This window comes from Artemia franciscana, chromosome 8 (genome assembly GCF_032884065.1).
Source record: "Artemia franciscana chromosome 8, ASM3288406v1, whole genome shotgun sequence".
NCBI classification, from domain to species: Eukaryota; Metazoa; Arthropoda; class Branchiopoda; order Anostraca; family Artemiidae; genus Artemia; species Artemia franciscana.
The window spans coordinates 25,388,727-25,407,809 of NC_088870.1; the positions used below are offsets into that span (position 1 = coordinate 25,388,727).

General features: G+C 35.6%; 2 protein-coding genes and 1 long non-coding RNA gene across 8 annotated transcripts in view; 2 read left to right on the forward strand and 1 right to left on the reverse strand.

Annotated features, from left to right (window-relative positions):
* The window catches only part of LOC136030201 (RNA-binding protein 45-like), a 272,030-nt gene extending 271,885 nt beyond the window's left edge, over positions 1-145 (reverse strand). The window contains exon 1 of the mRNA XM_065708979.1: positions 34-145. The gene's annotated coding sequence lies outside the window, so the exon portion shown is untranslated. The remainder of the gene's footprint in view (positions 1-33) is intronic.
* The window catches only part of LOC136030206 (uncharacterized), a 422,925-nt gene that overhangs the window by 141,337 nt on the left and 262,505 nt on the right, over positions 1-19,083 (forward strand). The gene's annotated exons all lie outside the window — the stretch shown is intronic.
* The window catches only part of LOC136030198 (dnaJ homolog subfamily B member 6-like), a 68,498-nt gene continuing 50,899 nt past the window's right edge, over positions 1,485-19,083 (forward strand). For 2 of the 6 annotated variants that reach the window (XM_065708963.1, XM_065708966.1), the window contains exons 1-2: positions 1,485-1,615; positions 15,691-15,987. In XM_065708963.1, the coding sequence (XP_065565035.1) occupies positions 15,711-15,987 (277 nt within the window). In that variant the 5' untranslated portion in view covers positions 1,485-1,615; positions 15,691-15,710. Of the gene's footprint in view, positions 1,616-15,434; positions 15,988-19,083 lie in introns of all 6 variants that reach the window. The other 4 variants (XM_065708962.1, XM_065708964.1, XM_065708965.1 and 1 more) reach the window with 3 other exon arrangements.

Genomic DNA, 19,083 nt, shown 5'->3' on the forward strand with positions numbered 1-19,083 from the left:
CAACCTGTTTACTTTTTACTATTAAGTACGTACCAGTTGGCTACATCAAATACTCAGTCAGGAAGCCAGTTAAGTTCAGGTATTCAGTATGCATTTAGCTTTGAAATTTCCGACGGTGGCTAGTTTCTTCGCGTGGTTTAAATTTTTAATGTGGCAACGTTAACTGTCCTGTATTCCGCACTGTTTGTGTACTACTGGCTGTGTACTATTAAAAAACAATGTTTGTGTACTATTAAAAAACAAGACTTGTATGAATAAAATGTGTGATTTTTTTGTAAAATGTGTCATTTTTGTCGATTATGTCATTTTTTGTCGAAAAATGTGTCATTTTCGTCGATTGTATCATCGTTTCAACTGACTGTGTCATCGTGTCATGCAACCTTAAATTATGTCATTTTGACGCAAAATGTTTCAATTTGGCAGCCCAGATCCCAGTACCCCAAAAAATGGTTGCTTGTTTTTTGCATCATATATTATAGTTAACTCATATTCGTATCTGTTTTAGTCACTAAGCGTGTATTTGCTCGAAATTTCGAGGCTTTCAAAGAAGCTAGCTTCCGAGTTATTGGCCTTCATAAGTTTTAATAGATCTACTGTACATAAACATCAAATTCGTCGAGCTCTTTTAGCCCAAAATAACTGCAGATCGTGGTCTATCACGACAATCTTTACTAAGTTAGCTTAGTTGCCTAATTATTCAGACAATGGACTGATTCGTATACCACTCAACAAGATATTGTATGTTTAAGCTGTACCGTCAGAGAAAGATTCAGAGACTAGATTAATTCACAGGCAACCAGATACTAGGCAAAATTCTGGACTATATGAAAAATATCCATTAACCGTTTAACATCGGTCTTACAACCCTTTTAGTATCTCCGTGCGGGGGGGGGGGGTCATTAGTTTCATTAAAAATACAAAAAGGGAGAAACAAGATGCGAATTCGGAAGACAACTCTGGGTAAGAACGCAGTTACTGATTTGCAATTCAGCTTGACAATATTTTAGGTGAAATTCAAGTAGCCAGCGCACCATTTGTCAAACCACTTGATCTATCCCCTTTCACACCATCTTTTACAAGGGATGCATAAATAGAATCTTAAGCTCCTTTTTCTTTTGTGACTGTCCACAGATCCTATGGAATCTTTTTTCGGGGCAGCATTGATCTCCAGAAAATGTTTCAATAGTGCACACTGTTCTGCTTGCAATAGCTGCTTACCACAAGAGTTCTATTGGAACAGATATTGCTAAAATTTGACGGATTTTTCGCTCTCAGTCATCGGAATTTTATGGATTTTTCGTCTATAGAACAGAAAACTTTCCATTATGAAGGTGAAACACTGTCTTATTCCATCTGAGCCTAGCTGGGCTGCCAAATTTACACACTTTGTGTCGAAATGGCACAATTTGAGGTAATACTACTTATAGCAAAAAAATATGACACATTTTGTGACACATTATGGAATCTGAGATGACACAAAAAGCATATTTTCGGAAAAAATATGACACAGTCCCTAAAAAAATTTGGCAGCCGTGGTGCATCATTGTTGAAGAAAAGAAGAAAGCAACTATTGGATTCTTTTGAGTATTGAGAAATCTAGATATTCTCTAGTTTTGTAAGTGAAACTCCGGTTTGAATTTTTTAAATTATTCACCGTTTAAGATTCATTTAACCTTCATTAGTTTTTTCTTTCCATAGGCTGCTATTAACGATTTGGTATACTATTGCTGCAACAGCCATAAACTGAGTTGGAAAGTCATCACATAGGGTTTTTTATTTGGCAAAATTCTAGTCTATAGCCTATTCTCAGGGAAAAAATTAAAAAAGATAAAGGGCACTACTTTTTGATTCCCCAGTCAACTGATTTTCCAAAAATAGGCTAATGGCTGTTCTCTAGCTCCTCTAGAAAATAAATGCTCTCTAAAGTTCCTAGTTAGACTAGAGAGCATTTAGACAGGTAAAATTCTAATTTAGCTACTTATTGCTGCCCTAGAGAGGGGCTAGATTTGGAAGACAAAACTTTCAGGGATTGGTATTTAGACTAAGTAGGCTATGTCCTCAGAAGGTATTTTGAAGTGTCTACATCCATTCCTTGTTCTTAAGGGTGGTGATATCTTATGATCTTAAAAATTCTTTGTATTATGAATTTGAGACCTTTCAAAACATATCTTCTTAAATAGAGAACAAGAAAACTGTTTCCAGCTTCACAACTTGGCTCAATCCCAAAGACATTTCCTAAATTTAGAAGAAACTCATTGACATGACCTAAAAATTTCACTCAAAGACCAGGATTTGAATTTCAGAAGTAAAACTAAAGAAAATGAAATTGATAGCTGAAAATTAGCTTAAGGTAAAATGTCCTTTCCTAGTTAGGCTAGAGAGCCTTTAGCCAGGTAAAATTCTAATTTAGCTACTTATTGCTGCCCTAGAAAGGGGCCAGATTTAGAAGACAAAACTTTCAGGTATAGGTCTTTAGACTAAGTAGGCTATGTCCTCAGAAGGTATTTTGAAGTGTCTACATCCACTCCTTGATCTTAAGGGTGGTGATATCTTATTACCTTAATTTGCACTCCAGAGTGAATTAGTTGCATGAACTGTGATGCTCCATAGTTGATGATGGCAATAGATCTGGTTGCTGCACTAAGGTCAAGTGACAAACCATAGGGACTAGAGAGTGCTGGAGAGATGCAATTTAAGCCCACTTGGTAACAGTGATGACATGGTAGGTATGGTTCAAGGACCATTCTCCAGTGATTTAGAGTTGGCACCACCACACAACAGCAACTTCAGATAGAGTGTGTGAGATGGTTGGGTATGACAAGCTGCATCATCCTCCAAGCTAACTCTCTATTGTCTTCCACAACTGTTATGGTAGTGAGATCTGGGAGGGGTTTTCCCACTGGAATCTCCATGGTTTGGCCTCCCATTCCTTGTCAAGCCTCTTTTTGAATTCCTTGGGTGAGGTTGCCAAGACTGTCTCTTGGCTTAGTTGGTTCCAATCATTCACCACTTGCTGGCTGAAAAAATCTAGTTGGACTTGGGTGTTAACACTGGATTTGAACAGCTTTTTGGAAAGTCCTTGTGTTTGCTTCTGGTGGGGAGAGAAAGTGAACAACTTCTGATCTGCTTGCTGGAGGTACCTGTAGGTGAGCAGCATGTTGTTTTATGATCTCAGAAAATCTTTGTATTATGAAAGTGAGACCTTTCAAAACAGATCTTCTTAAATGGAGTACAAGAAAACTGTTTCCAGCTTCACAACTTGGCTCAATCCTAGAGTCATTTCCTAAATTTAAAAGAAACTCATTGACATGACCTAAAAATTTCACTCAAAGACCAGGAATTGCATTTCAGAAGTAAACCCAAAGAAAAAGAAATTGATAACTGAAAATTAGCCTAAGGTAAAATGTAGTTTTGTAATAGATATGGTAAAATACCTCTTTAGGAAGGACCACTTTTCTGTGGCATTTTGTAAAAACAAAGATGGATTTTTGACTACCCCTATTTTACAACAGCTTGGTGCAATATTTTTCCATAGCCTTATGGCAGTTGGTATTAACCAAGTGACATACAGTATTTGCAAATTCTGTTGGTCTGGTGGTCTGTCTGTCCTGGTTTTGCTACTTTAGGCATTTCCAGGTAAGCTAGGACAATGTAATTTGGCAAGCATATCAGGGACTAGCCCAGATTAAATTAGAAATAGTTGTTTTGGGAGCCTGTTAATTTGGAAAAACAGAAAAAATTAAGTATTTTTAACTTATGAATGGGTGATGGGATCTTAATGAAATTTGATGTTTAGAAGGATGTTATGTCTCAGAGCTCTCATTTTAAATTCTGACCAGATCTGGTGATATTGGGGGGAGTTGGAAGGAGGAACCTAAAAATCTTGGAAAAACTTAGTGTTTTTTTGGATGAAACTTGGTGGGAAAAATAAGCAGAAGTCCTAGATACATGATTGACATAACCAGAATGAATCTGCTCTGTTTAGAGGAGTTGGAAGGGGGAGGGTTAATTCTGAAAAATAAAAAAATGAGGTATTTTTAACTTACAAAGGAGTGATTTGATCTTAATGAAATTTAAAGTTTGGAAATATATCATGTCTCAGAGCTCTTATTTTAAATTTCCAACTGGATTCAGTGACATTGGGAGGAATTGAGGGGGAGTAGAACCCAAAACCTTGGAATATGCTTAGAGTTTAGGGATTGGGACAAGTCTTGGTAGGAAAAATAAGCACAAATCCTAGATACAGGAGTGACATAACTGGAACAGATCTACTCTCTTTGGGGGAGTTGGGGGGATAGTGAATTCTAAAAAATAGAAAAAAAGGTCTTTTTAACTTACAAAAGAGTGATCATATCTTAATGAAATTTCATATTTAGAAGGACCTCAAAACTCAAATCCTATTTTAAATCCCAACTGGATCCAGTGTCATTAGGGGGACGGATCTTGGAAAATGCTTAAAGTGGAGAGATCAGGATGAAACTTGATGGAAAGAATAAGCACTAATATAGGTGACTGACATAACCAAACTTGATCTGCTCTCTTTGGTGGAGTTGGGAGGGAGGGAGTAATTTAGAAAAATTAGAAAAAATTAGGTATTTGTAACTTACAAATGGGTGATCAGATCTTAATAAAATTTGATATCTAGAAGGATCTTGTGCTTTAGAGCTCTCATTTTAAATCCTGACCAGATCTGGTGACATTGATGGGGTATGGAAAGGGAAACTGGAATTCTTAGAAAACATGAAAAATGAGGTATCTTACAAATGGGTGATCAGATCTTAATGAATTTTGATATTTAGAAGGACCTGTGACTGAGAGCTCTTATTTTTAATCCTGACTGACATTAAGCCTCTGATTTTTCTTTTAAAGCAATCTATTGATTCTTAGAATTTTGCTAGAGCTCATACCATATGAGTTCTTGGCTCTTCCAACCTTGTCACAAGTGCCATATGAGCTCTTAGCTCTTGTTCTTTATTATTCCTGTTTTAAGAGCAGAACTAATTAACTATCTGTTGCTAACTAAAAATATCTGATACATGATTGCATTCTTGATGTAAATACATTTATTTTATTGGTTGTATAAAGGAGTTGAAGCCAAAGTTGAGTTCTGCTTCTCTCTAGAGCTACTTTCTAAGCTCTGAGCTAGCCTGTTTCATTTTTTTTTGTTCAAATGGAGCACGAAAAAGTTTGATAGCTGATGAATATAGTTATTATTTTGAGTAAAAATTTACCTTAACCATGTCCTTACATCATTACATTCTGAAAATTTTTATTCAAGGGATTCTGTAGGTCACTTTCAGTTCTGCTAGATCTTAGTTCCTTCCCTCTACTTCTTGTATATGGTATAAGCTTCCAGTTCAAATGGATGCAGTTAAACTAGAAGTGACTCTAAAATCATTTGAATTGAAATTTCCTATACAAAATAAAGTAAGAATTTTGTCATAATAGGGCTTAGTCTTGAGCAGGACCAATACTCAACTGGTACCCAAAAACTATTCCTGTAAAGATCTTAAAGCTCCATTAGGAAAACTGGAAAGATGACTAGATTTTGAAAAAAGATTAATATTTATGTATTAAAACTATTAAGACTTTTCATTATTATCAATTACTAGAGACAATACCTTTAGTATCTAACACTGATACATAGTCTAGAGTAGTTGCTAAATTTTTTTTTCCGGTTTTGGTAAATCAAAAAGGGGTTTAATTACTACAATTTTGGATGTGAGAATTGTACCATTATATTAGAAAGTAGAGGTTCCAGTACTAAGGAGTATGCAAGTCTTTCCATAGCTCATTTTCCTTAGCCTGCTGTATAAGATCAACTATATATTGAAGAAGCAATTACTTGTTCTAAACCTCAGTAATCTACCAGGTAATATCCACTGACATATTACAATTTTAGCCTGTCACACTTTTAACAACTAAAATTGCTGTGTTATTTTACACCACTTGACATATAATTTAGGTCATTGCCTTACATTACCTTAAATTGAATATCCAGTGAGATAAGATGCCTCCTGTAGAATATCTTGCTAGCAGTGTGACATGACTATGGTTTGTCATCCCAGGTTTGCTTGCACTCTGCATTGGCCCAGTCACAACCAACTCCTTTCTAGAACCCATATATGGTTTGTTGTTTTTGGAGTGGCTGTTCCAGAGAAGGACAGTATGTACAGAAAAGAAGTGCAAGCAATCAAGTCAATGGCAACAGGGGACTTGCAGCTTATTTGTGTGACCTTCTGTCATGCTTGCAGCAAGTTTGCAAGAAATAACTGCTTCTCCTCTCTTACTTTGATAGACTAGGGTGGGGAGTTTTGGGGATACAAGTGAAAGGTGAGACACAATTGCATCAGTTATGATGTGCTCAAGGACCTTGCTTATAACTGAAGTAAGACTTAAAAGGCAATAATTACTGGCTAACTCTTCTTCCTTTTCTTGAATATGGGCTTGATGTTGGCCTGCTTCCAGTCAATTAGGAGTGTTTCAGAAGTGAGTGACATTTCAAACATCAGTGCTATTGGCTCAGCAATTTGTTCAGCTGCTCCTTTAACAGTCTGGGTTGTAAGTTATCTGGCCCATCAGTTTTATTCATATCCAGTCTTTTAAGCTTTTTCAGGACATTCTTTATACTTATAGTTGTCATGTACATTTGTTCTCAGATTGGTTGCTTTGGTAAAGTGGGTGGAGGGTTAGCTAAGAGCTGAGTGGAGAACTTTGTACCAAAGATAGAGTTGAGCAAATCTTCTTTTTCTTTAGCATCTGAGGCCTTTGTAGCATCCTCTTTCATTAGGTCTGGGATGTCTTATCTAGAGAAATTAGCTTCTGAGACGTGGTGCCAGAACCTCTTTGGATTTTGCCTAATGTGAGCTGCAATTCCAACCTCATGGTTTTCTACAATCTTCCAAGTCAAGTTTCTTAGGCTGTTTCTGCATGTCTTGAGCATATTATAGTGATTGTCACTTTTGCACTTTACCTATTTGGTCCAGGCTCTTTTCTTCTTCCTTCTAGCCCATTTGACTTCTTTGGGTAGGAACAGGAGTGTTTTCAGAAGGGGCCACCAGTATACCCAGGTATGTTTCTTCTCTGCAGCTAGGACTGCTGTCTTAAATGCCTCCCAGCTTTTTTCTACATTATCACTCTTAGCCACACTCCCTTTTCACCTTTGACACATCCTAGCATATCAATTCATAATCTGTAAAGGACGTTTTTACTTTATTTTCCTTCTTGGAGTTCGCCTCTATCTCAGTCAAGGTACAAATATGGTCTCTTCTTTCAAATGCAGAGTGATAGCAAATAGAAAGAATTTTGTTCAGGGTCATTTGTCACAATTAATTCTAGTAATGAGGGTTATTGCTGGTATCTGAATTGTGTTGGTTGTTCAATAACCTGTGTCAGTAGTTGCCAGTGAAGGATTTTGTAGTGACACAGGAGGGGCTACTTCCAGGGGGAATCCTAAACCTTCAACCTTATCAATGTCAGGCATATTGAAATCTCTAAACAAAAATATTGTCAAATGCTCTTGGGTATTCATGTTAGATATGAGATCTAGGTGTGAAAGAAATTGATCAGTGGCAGACAAACTTCACAAAACAACACCTATTATAAATGATTCAGATCCAACACAGAGTTTCAAACAGACATACCCAACCCAAATACTATCAGAATAAACAGAGTAACACACAGTTTCAGCTCTCAGTCCAGTTTTGCAATATATTGCTGCTCCTCTCCAACACTCAGGGCTATCCAAATTGCCACACAGACTTAACCCAGAGATTTGGAGATGAGATTCTTCCAATTTTGACATTGAGTTTTTAGGGCAAATCTCACAAACACAAATAACATCTATATTGTGATCAAAACACACAGCATTCAGTTCATTAAATTTTGGAGCAAGAGTATCAGAATTTGTGTAAAAACAGAAACTTTTATAGATTTTTTTTATTTCTGTTTATTATTTTAGCAGTATTATTGCTAGTGTCCGGTTCCAGTTCCAAAAATGATAGAGAGGTATATAGACTATCATCAAGCCCTTTCACCTCTTTGACCCCTTCATCAGCAAAACTAGCCACTGGAAGCACTATTATCTTCCAGTCCCAAAACAAGGAGTGCTCACTATTATATACATTAATACATTATTATTGATTGTGGGAAGTGTGGGTACCTGAGCTGCTTGTCCCCAGTAGTTTAAGACCACTAGGCTGGCCGGTACCATTATGACTCTTCCTACTCACTCTTGCTCTCTTCTGCACAATTAAATTCTATATGTAAATCGTCTCCTTTTCAGTTGACTTTTTCATGCTTTAATAATCACAACAATTTGTTTCTTTTTTAAGATATCAATAGATGCCTTAAATATCTTATGATCAATATGCTAAGGCGATTAAAATTCAGGGTAGCTGTATAAGTATTGGAATCTTAGCCAAGGAAAAGAAACATTTTAGAGACATAGTCTCCACACTCAGAGCCTGGCAATCAAATAATACATGCTGAATTCTTTCATTTGTTGAGAAGCATCAACAGCATAGAGAGGAATTATGTAGCTTCCAATTAAGTAACAAGATATTTAGAAGAAGGACACCTAATTTCAGCTGGTGATATAGCACAGTATTTAATCTAGAACAAAAAGGGGATAAAATTAATTTACTGTGATTAACATTAGATCTATTACTGATAATATCTCATGAATTGAGGTCAGAGGAAGGACTAGAGACTACCATGGAAGCCTTTGTTGCTAGAGAATTAGCTATATTATTATGTTTGATGCCTTTATGACCTGGAACATGTTGGAAACAAATCTGATTGCCTTTAGTCTTAAGATTAAGAAGCTGTCTTCTAATATTATATAAATATTGGTCATTGACAATTCTATTAACATTTTGGAGCAATAGTAATGCTTTATGCAACTGGTATACAATGTATGCAACATATAAGAGCAACTGATTTTGATTTTACTTTTGCTGCTGCTCTTGCTGTCAGTGCTGCCATACTTGTTCTCACTGCTAGAACAGGTGGTTTTAAAAACTTTTTCCATTGAAACCTGTGACTCAGTGCTGGTGTAGCTTGAGCTTGTTCTACTGTAAATGACAGTGCTCCCTATTTACATCACTTTTTGCCACATCAAGTGGGCAAAAACACATCAATCATTTGGGACTGGGAGTCCCAAGAATGGTCTGTTTTTTGCTACAATGACTCCATTTCTTATTCCCAGATTCTGCTCACCTGCAGCAACTCGTTTTTTAATCTCTTCAACCAATTATTTTTCTTTTCTGATGGTCTTCTTGAAAGGTATCTGTATAAAAGGCAATATTGCCTTTTTTGTTCAGGAAAGCTTCAAGATTTCTCCACTCTGTTTGCCAGAACTGATGAAGAATAAGATGAGATCAGGCCTTGCAGGGACTGATGGTCCGGGTACGCTGTGATATTGCCCTCCTGGCACTGATTTAGCATTTTTATTTTCCTGGGTCTTAAAATGGTTGTTTCCTTTGTGCTGACTGAACCATTAAATAATAATTTTGCATTGTCAGGACTTGCAATAACTTGCTTATAAATGAGTATGAAATGTAAATGTTAGTGTTTATAAACTGTTAATAAATAGTATCTGATTTTATTCATTAGTCTTTAATTAAATATAATCCCACTTTGGTATTTCAATCCTGATTTATCTCTTAAGCTTTGGCTTGTAACAAAGACCAAATATTGAAGCCTTATAACAAGGACATAGTCATAAGGAGGAGGTCTAACAGATCTTTATCCCTATGAAATCTTGACATTTTAAAGGTTTCTCAAAAGGAAAATTTATTTTCTGTATATTCTATTGACTGTAGATTTTTCTTTTTTAAGTGGACCTTACACAGGACAAAATTTTAACCACATTGCTTTAGGTATATTTTCTAGTGGAGGAAATTCATTCCATACTCCCCCTTACCATAGAAATTTTGTAAAGATATGCGCCCCCTCCACCAATAGAAACTTGTGCCTGCATGTCAAATAATTAAAGTACTTATCAGTAGATGGTTTTTTGTTGTGGACTTTCTCAGGAAGAAAGGAAACAATAGTGAATAACTTCAAATTGCTTTTTGTATTGTAACTTCTCCAAATTTTTTATATCTATTTGGATATTTCAAAGTTCCTTCTCTGGCTTTCCTTCCTAAAGTCACGTCCATCCTTGTTGGACGTCTTGGGGACACTCTTTTTGACAGGACGTGAACTGGGTCTCAGTATGAAAATCTGTTTTGTGCAGCCCAGAAGGGCTTTATAATGTGCATGCAGTCAACTGTGCTTGCAATTCACTGCTTATGTGGCCTTCCTTGTGATTTCTGTTTATCAATTGTTCCTGTTCGTGCAATTTTTGGGAGACAGTCAGGGGCTATTCTTTTGACATGACCAAACCACTGCAATTACTGCCATTTGATTTTAACAAGGATTGTGACAAGGGATTTCAGCTATCTTTGCACCCCTTTGTTGCTCATTCGGTCAATGTAGTTGATCTTTGCAATATAGTATAGGCAACATATCTCAGACGCAAGGAGGTTACATTGGTTTTCTATCTTCAGAGTCCAAGTCTCATACCCATGCAGAGTAATCAGCACAATCATACTGTTGAGGAGATGGACTTTTAACTAATTGGAGAAGTAACTGCATTTCTAAATATTTGAAAGTCTCATGAAGCTGGAACTTGCTAGAGCTTGGCAGCATTTGATATTGATGGTATGAAAATTATCAACAGGAGGGTGTCCAGGTAGATAAAGTGGTCAACTTTTTGACTACCTGACCATCAGTGGCTATGGTGGAAGGTTAGTCTAGCTTTTTACAAGTTGTTACCATAAGGTTTTGTTGGCATTTTTTCCATACTCAATGGTCTTTTTACTTGGCTGAGTCACTCCACCCATCTTTGAAGTTCTGCTGTAGTAGCAGATGTCTGATTGATATTATCAGCATATCCAAGCTTGTCATTGTTGCCTGTCAAAGCTTTCTTTGTCTGCATATTATTTTCCTTTGTCTGAAACTCGTTGATACCATGGGCCCTAAATGCAATCCATATTGACGAATGTCTATTTAAACAATTTTACCTGCAGCCTAAAGTGATTATTATTATATCCAGACTTTGAATACATACAAGAGGGGAAGTTTCAGGTACATCAAGGCTTTTTGGATACAGTCACATTCTGGCTACAGTTGCTTTTGCTTGTGGCTATAGAATTGGTTTAACAATGACATTAGTATGCAAGCAAAATCTGTAAAGCTTATACAGACTTTTAATTTAATCAGTTTGGTTCTGCAGTAGGTTGTAGCTACTGAATTACTTGCCAAGTCATATATTGTCCAAATAAACAGTTGACTAATTTCTCAAAGTGCTGGGAGTTCAAATGGAGACATTTCAAGGTATATTAGAGCCTTTAGTACTGAGGGGTATTGCAAATTTTTTACTAATTTGGTGATTCAGAGTATTTTCTTTAATAATTAGTCAAACCTATCCGTCTGTTCAGGTCATACATTAAGTCTATTGTCAAATATTGATCCCCAGCTTCTACCAGGACCTCTGGCAAATCCTACTGGCACCATTCCAGGGGATCTAAGATTGGGTATCATGGGCAATTTGTAGCACCAGTTGGGTACTTTTTTAACCTGTAAAGGGGAGACACCACAAATTGGTCCTATGCATTTTGGTTATCTAATCATTTTGGAAGATACATTCATAACTCAATGGGCCAAGTGAGCTCCAATGTTGAAAAGAAAAGATTTTGCTAAACTGATTCTTGACACCCACAATTGCACCAGCATATTTCCTCTCTCTGATTGTCTTGGAATTTATTTACATGGTATATAGACAGGACTAGATAGAATTCAACAAAGACAAAAATTCTGAAAAAAAATATTATAGGGCATCAATCTGTGAGGCTTTGTCTAGTCAGTGAAGACAAACAATTAAGAAAAAAACTCCATCAGTTCATGATGCAAGAATATCTATAAAAAGTTGTTTTTTCTCCGATCAGTTTAAAATTGCAAAGCTTGTGAACAGGGAAATGGAGACCTCAATGATGACCAAAGATTTGAAAATATCAGCTGTATCAGTTTGTGATCATTAAGATAGACCGTTTTTAAATCTGTTTATGATTGGAGATATTCTTGGAGTTAGTTTGGTATGTTGCCTGGGCAAACCAGGCTCAAAAAGCCCAAAATATTTTCAAAAAAAAATTAAGTTGATTTGTGCCACCCCAAATCTGGCCAAAAATATGTTTGAATGTTTAGAACCTGCTGGGCAATTAGAGTAGGCTATGGGGACAGTAAATTTTGAAAAGCTTTTAGGCTGAACTGATTTGTGGTGTAGAAAATTGCAAATTTTTTTTTCAGTTGGCATGAAACTGCCAGGGCATATAAATTGGGTGGAGGGAACATCAATGAAGAAATCTTTGGAAACAAGTTTGGTTATATTGATTTGTAATGTATGAAAGTTCCTAAAAGATATTGTAGTTCCTGACAAAGGCAACAGAACATAATTTGTTTTTAGTGGTAACCCTGACAAACATTTATTTAAATGCAAAAATAGTTACAACTACACAGAACATAAAATATTCTATCAATATAATGGTGGGCTAAGGTGTATCTGAATTCTCGGTTGTTTACAAGATTGGGGGGTCAAGATAGCTTCAGCTACATAGACGACTAAAAACCCTCCTCCTCCGCTGCTAATTTTATAGTACAACACAACATCAAAAATGTAATCTGAAGCTCTTGTATTATGGCTGAAAAATATTTTTAATGAATGTTTAGATTTCGTCGAAATTTGAATTACACTCCATCCCTTTTGTCCTTAAGCCGACAAGCTGAGGTCGTTTTACAAGTATTCTTGCAATCAACCCATAATCAAACTATGTCAATAAAAAATGAACTGAAATTAATTCTTAAAATGTGTTTCCTAAAAACCGTTCTTAAAGAGAAGTAAAACGTTAAATTGAAACTTAAGACGAGCAAATATAAACTAATAGGATAATGCAGAGGAAAAAAGTTACAATGAATGAGTAAATGAATCCTGAAACAATCAGAAACATAGCAAACAATTTTGTCAAACTAAAGATAAACAGAAATTACCACAATTAAGAGGGTGCAACAAATCCTTTAAATTCTCTAAGGGCTAGATTATCATTTGTTCTTTACTGAAAAAAAATATGTATTATAAGCATTTTTCTTTTATTATTTTAACTAGGAACTCCCAAAAATTGCTCATACCTACTGGAAATCTTTTTTTAATATGTAACTATACTTAACAACCAATCTAGTCTCTCTTGTCTGATATAAGTCAGACTATATTGATCATTTCTTTCTTCGTTGTAAATTTAAGCCTTTCAAATATAAAGAAAAAAGAATATAGAATATTTCCAACACTGCAATAGCTGTAAGTTAACTTGAAATTGCTTTTTATGTCATTTATTGATTAGCTGATCCAATCCAAAGTTTTGCCTGAACAAACAAAACTGACACCTTTAAGTTCCCTTTAAAAGCTTTGCATTCTCACTGTAGACCTTAGATCCTCTGTTACCTCCAGAGGCGTTTAAGGTGTCCAAGTAGAGTTGCCACTCATCTCATCATTGCAACCGCCCAGACATCTCACCGTTTGGGTTGGATTGAGATTTGTAAGGTCAGCCTATTAGCTGCATCGTCGGGTGTTTTCGAGGATTCCTCTTCTTCTACTATCACATGGTAACCCTTGAAGAACGATCTTTGTTTGTCGAGTTTTCGGTTATGTGGATTGCATTACCGAGTTTTCTTCACTTCCTAATATAAATCACTTTGGTTGTCGGTGGCTGAGACATCTTCTGTCATACAGTATCGTTCATGGTTTTTTGGGACCAGTGCATATGTGCCTTAAACACATGTTTTTGAATGTGTTGAGTTTCTTTTCAAGTGTTTGATCTAGGTCCCAAGTTTCAGAACCACAGCAAAGTGTTGATAGGACCTTGCTGTTGAACAGCCTTAACTTGATTCAAAGAAAGTACTTTTGGCTGCGCTAAATTTGAAACAGTTTCATGAAGGATGCATATGCCTGGTCGATTCTTACCTTAAATTTTCGCTGACCCGGTCCTGAATTGTGAATGGTACTCCCTAAGTACTTGAAATCCACGGATTGCTTTATTGCATTGTAGGCCGAGTGGAGACCCAGTGTTAGGTATACTTTTGTTTTATTGGTATTTATGTTGAGGCCAAAAGGTTTGGTAGCATCTCTTACTTGGTTAAGGTAATGCTGCAGCCACCAAAATCAAAATTCCCGAATCTCTTATTATCTGACTGGATTCCACGTCGGTTGTAGGCCCGGAGAATATAGTCAATAGTGAGGATAAATAACAGTAGTGATAAATAACACAGCCTTGCTTCACCCCTGTCATAATTTGTAAGTAACAGGTCTTCCCGCACTTGTCTTCGCGTAGTGTTCTGTGTCTTTGGAGAAGGGCTTCAATGATTCGGACGGGCTTATCAAGAATATCGTAGTGTTGAAGAACCCTACAAAGCGTTTGGCGATCTGTCGATCCGAAAGCTTTCTCGAATTCTATGAAGGCAGAGTACAGCTTATTGCACCATTCATTTGGTTCTTCCAGCAGCATTCTAAGAGTAAATACAAGATCGGCGCACGATCAGTTTAGCAGGAATCCATGCCGCTCCTCCCAGAGACGTTTGTTCAAACACTTATTAGATTCTGTTAAGGAGTATAGTCGCCAATAGTTTGCTAGGTATTGAGACAAGGCTGATACCTCTCCAGTTTTGTACTTCACAGTGTTGCGTTTTTTAAATATTTTAACGAGAGTGCTTTTTGTCCAATTTTTAGAAATTTCTTCTGTTCTCTAAATTATGTAGAAAAACGTGATCCACATAGTTTTGCATGCAGCTACTGACCATTTAATCGTTTCCAATCTTCCTCTGAGGGGTTTTTAGCCTTCAGCTTCTTAGCCACCTTTAGTATCTCGCCACCAGAAGGAGCTTCGATATCGGCGGCTAGGTTTATAAATAGTGTGTCTGGTATGTCTGGAGGATCGGCAGATGGTGATCTGTTTAATAATTTTTCACAACGCGTGTCTGTAGATATTAATTTTTCATCACTTTTGAATTAAATAGAATCAAAAGGAAAAGTTTGACAAAAAAGAGCCTGCTTTGAAATATAAAAATTAAATTCAACGTCACAAATGTAGCTATTCTATGAAATACTCTTTGTCTTTCCTGTAAACTTGATTAGTTTCTTTTTGTATTTTGAAAAATAGATATGCATTGATCATTCTCATTAAAGCTGAATTTTCATTTTGGTTTTTGGAGGGCTTATGGGAATGGTAGTCCCACTGTTATTTGGGGTGATTTTGTGTTTGCTTTAGATATGAATTGGTTACATAATTTCAACTCTATGTTACTGATGTTATTGAATTATATTAATTCAGGTCTTCTCCTTTAAGGTTTTAATATCAGTCTACTTTTCTGTCAAGGACTTTTATTTTATGAATTTAAAGAGTTAAGGTAGCTGTTGATAGTGCCGAACGTCACTTCCATCTATGGATTTTGATTATCTGAAGATTTTTTAGGTCTCTTCTCTTGTACATCATTGTATCTATTTATGTTCTGTGGTAACAAGTCTTTTGATTCTTCTGTATAATAAAACTGTGAACGTTTAGTGATTATTTTGAACAGTATGAGTGACTTTGTTATTCCCAGAAAATGCAAATGCTTTAAGAATGCCATATCCGTCTAAGAGGTATAGTGATACTGATAAATCAGAAGAAGTTAGAACAAAGAAGGCAAAAGTTGATTTTGAAGAAGACTTAAAGCCGAAAATGGAAAGGAAATCAAAGCCAAGTACCAGAACGTATCCCTCAGCTTCATTTCAGCCAGGGTCTAGGAGGACAAGGGACGGAAGGTCAACTAATTCATCTGGAAGTAGTTCAGGAAGAGCTCAGGGAGATGGTCCAGGAACTAGACCCTCTTCCTCCAGATATTACGCCAGAAGTGAAGGTTTTTATCATTCTTTTCTAATGCTTGAGGGCTAACTGAGCATGGTTTGTGTAGATTGATAAATATATTAAACTAACCTATGCAATTTAGTATTTATTGCTTTTCTGAACTGCATTCTTTAACATTCTGAACCAATTCTTTTTCTTCTTCTTTTTTTTTGATAATCTGGGAACGAATCATCATTAAGCATTTCTGATGGGTATGAACAAAATTTATTTTTTTGTACTGTCCTGGCTTTTTCTTATAAGAATGTAAAATTCAAAGGCAGAGGTTAATCTAGTTTCTTCTGGAAAATGCTGATCTATGGATCTATGTAAGTCATAATTTTGTTTATGAAGAAATAGCTAGATGGACTTCTTCATCATTCAGCTGCTCTTAAATTCACATTTTGATAAAATTATTTTTATTCAACAAATTTTAAACGTTTTGAAAATCAGTTCAAGCAATGAAAATTTAAGAAGGAGGAAATAATTAGCTTTTGTTGTGGCACTATATCTGGTTCTCAATGAATCATAAGGGGCGGTGCTAAGGCTGAAAGGCCAAGGAAAACTGGACACTTAATAAGCATTGTTTTGATTTGTTTTAAGTGTTCACTTTGCTTCACTTGTGGAAGATGCTATTTTAATCAGTATTAAAGTGACTAATTAAATGAAGATTCAGCAGATATTCCCGCTCTTCCTTTCGCCATAAAGTACACTTGGTCTAACAAAAACAGGACCAACTGTAAACAAATTATAACAGTAACGACTTTATATCACCTTATAGAGAGAAAAAATATTTAATCAAAATTAAAGAGGCAAAAATTATCGTATTCGGAATTATCCTATCTTTTTGTCTTTCTATCAAGCATCGGATGCCTTCAAAAGGGTAATTGCTTAATATGGAAAATTGAAATTCTACTGTTATAGCGCCCTGATTGTTAAATGGACTTAATTTTTCCCTTGCACACAAGTTGTCACATTCATTAGAAGCTTTTGATATACTTTCTACTGTAGTTTGTGTTATGTTTCGCTCTGTGTTCTTTTCTTTTTTGAAGTTTTTTTTTAGAAATTATGACTTAGTTTAGTATTTTATTAAATCTGATTCGTCACTACTGTCAATTGACAAATAAGATACTAAAATACATATTACGTTTTCTATGCTTAATTTTTTTTCAAAAGGTACGTCTTTTCTAATGAGCACTGAAATGTGTTGGTTAAGTTTTTTTTGGTATTTGTATGATACACGCACTACCTAATGTAATTCTAATATGTTTCTCTGACGCTCAATCCTATTGCAATATAAGAAAGTAAGGTAAAAATACAATACTTTAGAAACTAATTTGGGATACATATCAGTACATTAGAGGGTTGTGGGTAAAGTAATGCTCTATCTGAAGCCATACAGAGTGGAATTTTCTTTTTTTGCTGGTAAAATTAGCTAAAATTAAGCTTAATTGCATTGCTATTTACTTGTTAGATCGAAAAGCAGTAAGCTAAAGGCTTTTTGTTGGACGATTAAAGGATATCATGGGCTTAAAATAGTTTAATATGATGTTCTTCATATACAAAAATAAATTCTATTTTGTTGAAAGATTGGTAACAGTAGGAAAATAACTAGGGGTGTCAATTAGGGGAGGCGAAGAGGCTATGTCTGGCACTCTAGATCCCCCCCCCACTAGTCTTGAAAAATGTATTTGTGGCATTTTCATTCTTATAATTAAAAAATTGCCCTTCCTTGATTTTGAAAAAGTCGTTCACCCCCCTCCCTTCTTACATTTTCTTGATTCGACACCACTTAAAAGCACTATAAAATGACATTTGCTGCTGAAGAAGATTGTGACCAGGCTTGAACCTAGCTAAAGGGAGGATAGAACGCTATTTTTCTTCTAATCTTTAGAAGCTGTGCTTTGTTAGTGTTTAGTTTGAAACAAGTAATAAATTTTTCTTAGCTTTTTGGATAATCGCCTCTGAAAACGAGACCCGGATTGATCGTTTTACGAAAATCTTTGACTGTTTAAGATGATTTCTTTGAATGTCTATGGTGATGAATTTGTGTACAACTTGATTTCATGTTTCCTAACCCTGGGAGGTGGGCTTCTGAAACTTCTAAAATACCAATTCAAACCGTTCCGAATCCGTCAATCAAAATGTCAGTACGGCGGTTATTTTTGACGTTGTAAAGTTCCTAGTGGTAATTTTCACATTATTTGGTCTTTATAAATAATTCGACCCAGATAAGTGAAGCTATCCACTTGATTGATCTTCTTGTTTACCAACATCACCTCTTCTTCATTTATGCCTAGTCTATGCGACTTAGTCTTCTTAACATTAATTTTAAAACTATTCTTGGATCCTGAACTATCATAAAATCCAGTGATTCATTCATTTTTCTTACATTTTTATCTTAGACACCCAGATAATCTGCTTAGTCTAAGTCTAGGAGGGTTTTATCTCTCCATTTGATCCATAGCCTTTACCGTGTTCCCTTGGACAAAATAGCTATAATATACTTATTATCCGCGTTAACTTTTTCCGGTTTTGTACAAATTTTCTCGGAATTTTTGTACAAATTTTCTCGGAATTCCACTATGGTTCAAAAATAGGTATATTATACGAAAATTCTGAACATTTGATATTACTGTTAAAATGGATCAACAATACGACCGATTTCTTAGAAAATCTATAGAAATAGAATAAATTTTTCCCTTAATTGTCTCATTTAATGGAAAAACAGTTTTGTTGTCATTTATTTAATAAAATTAAATAAAAAAAACAAGTTTTTTTTAAACTGAAAATAAGGAGCGATATTAAAAATTAAAACGAACAGAAATTACTCCATATTTGAAAGGGGCTGTTCCCTCCTCAACGCCCCGCTCTTTACGCTAAAGTTTTGACTCTTTCTCTTAATTCTACTTATTAAATCAGTAAAAAAAAACAAACAAACAAATGAACATGCATCCGTGATCTGTCCTAGGGCAAAAATGCAAAATTTCACATTTTATAGATAGGAGCTTGAAACTTCTACTATTATTCCTTAATTCATCCTTATCTGCTATATTGTTGCAATGTCTGGGGTAGTACATTTCCTTCTCATCTCGATCGTGTTCGAGTTTTG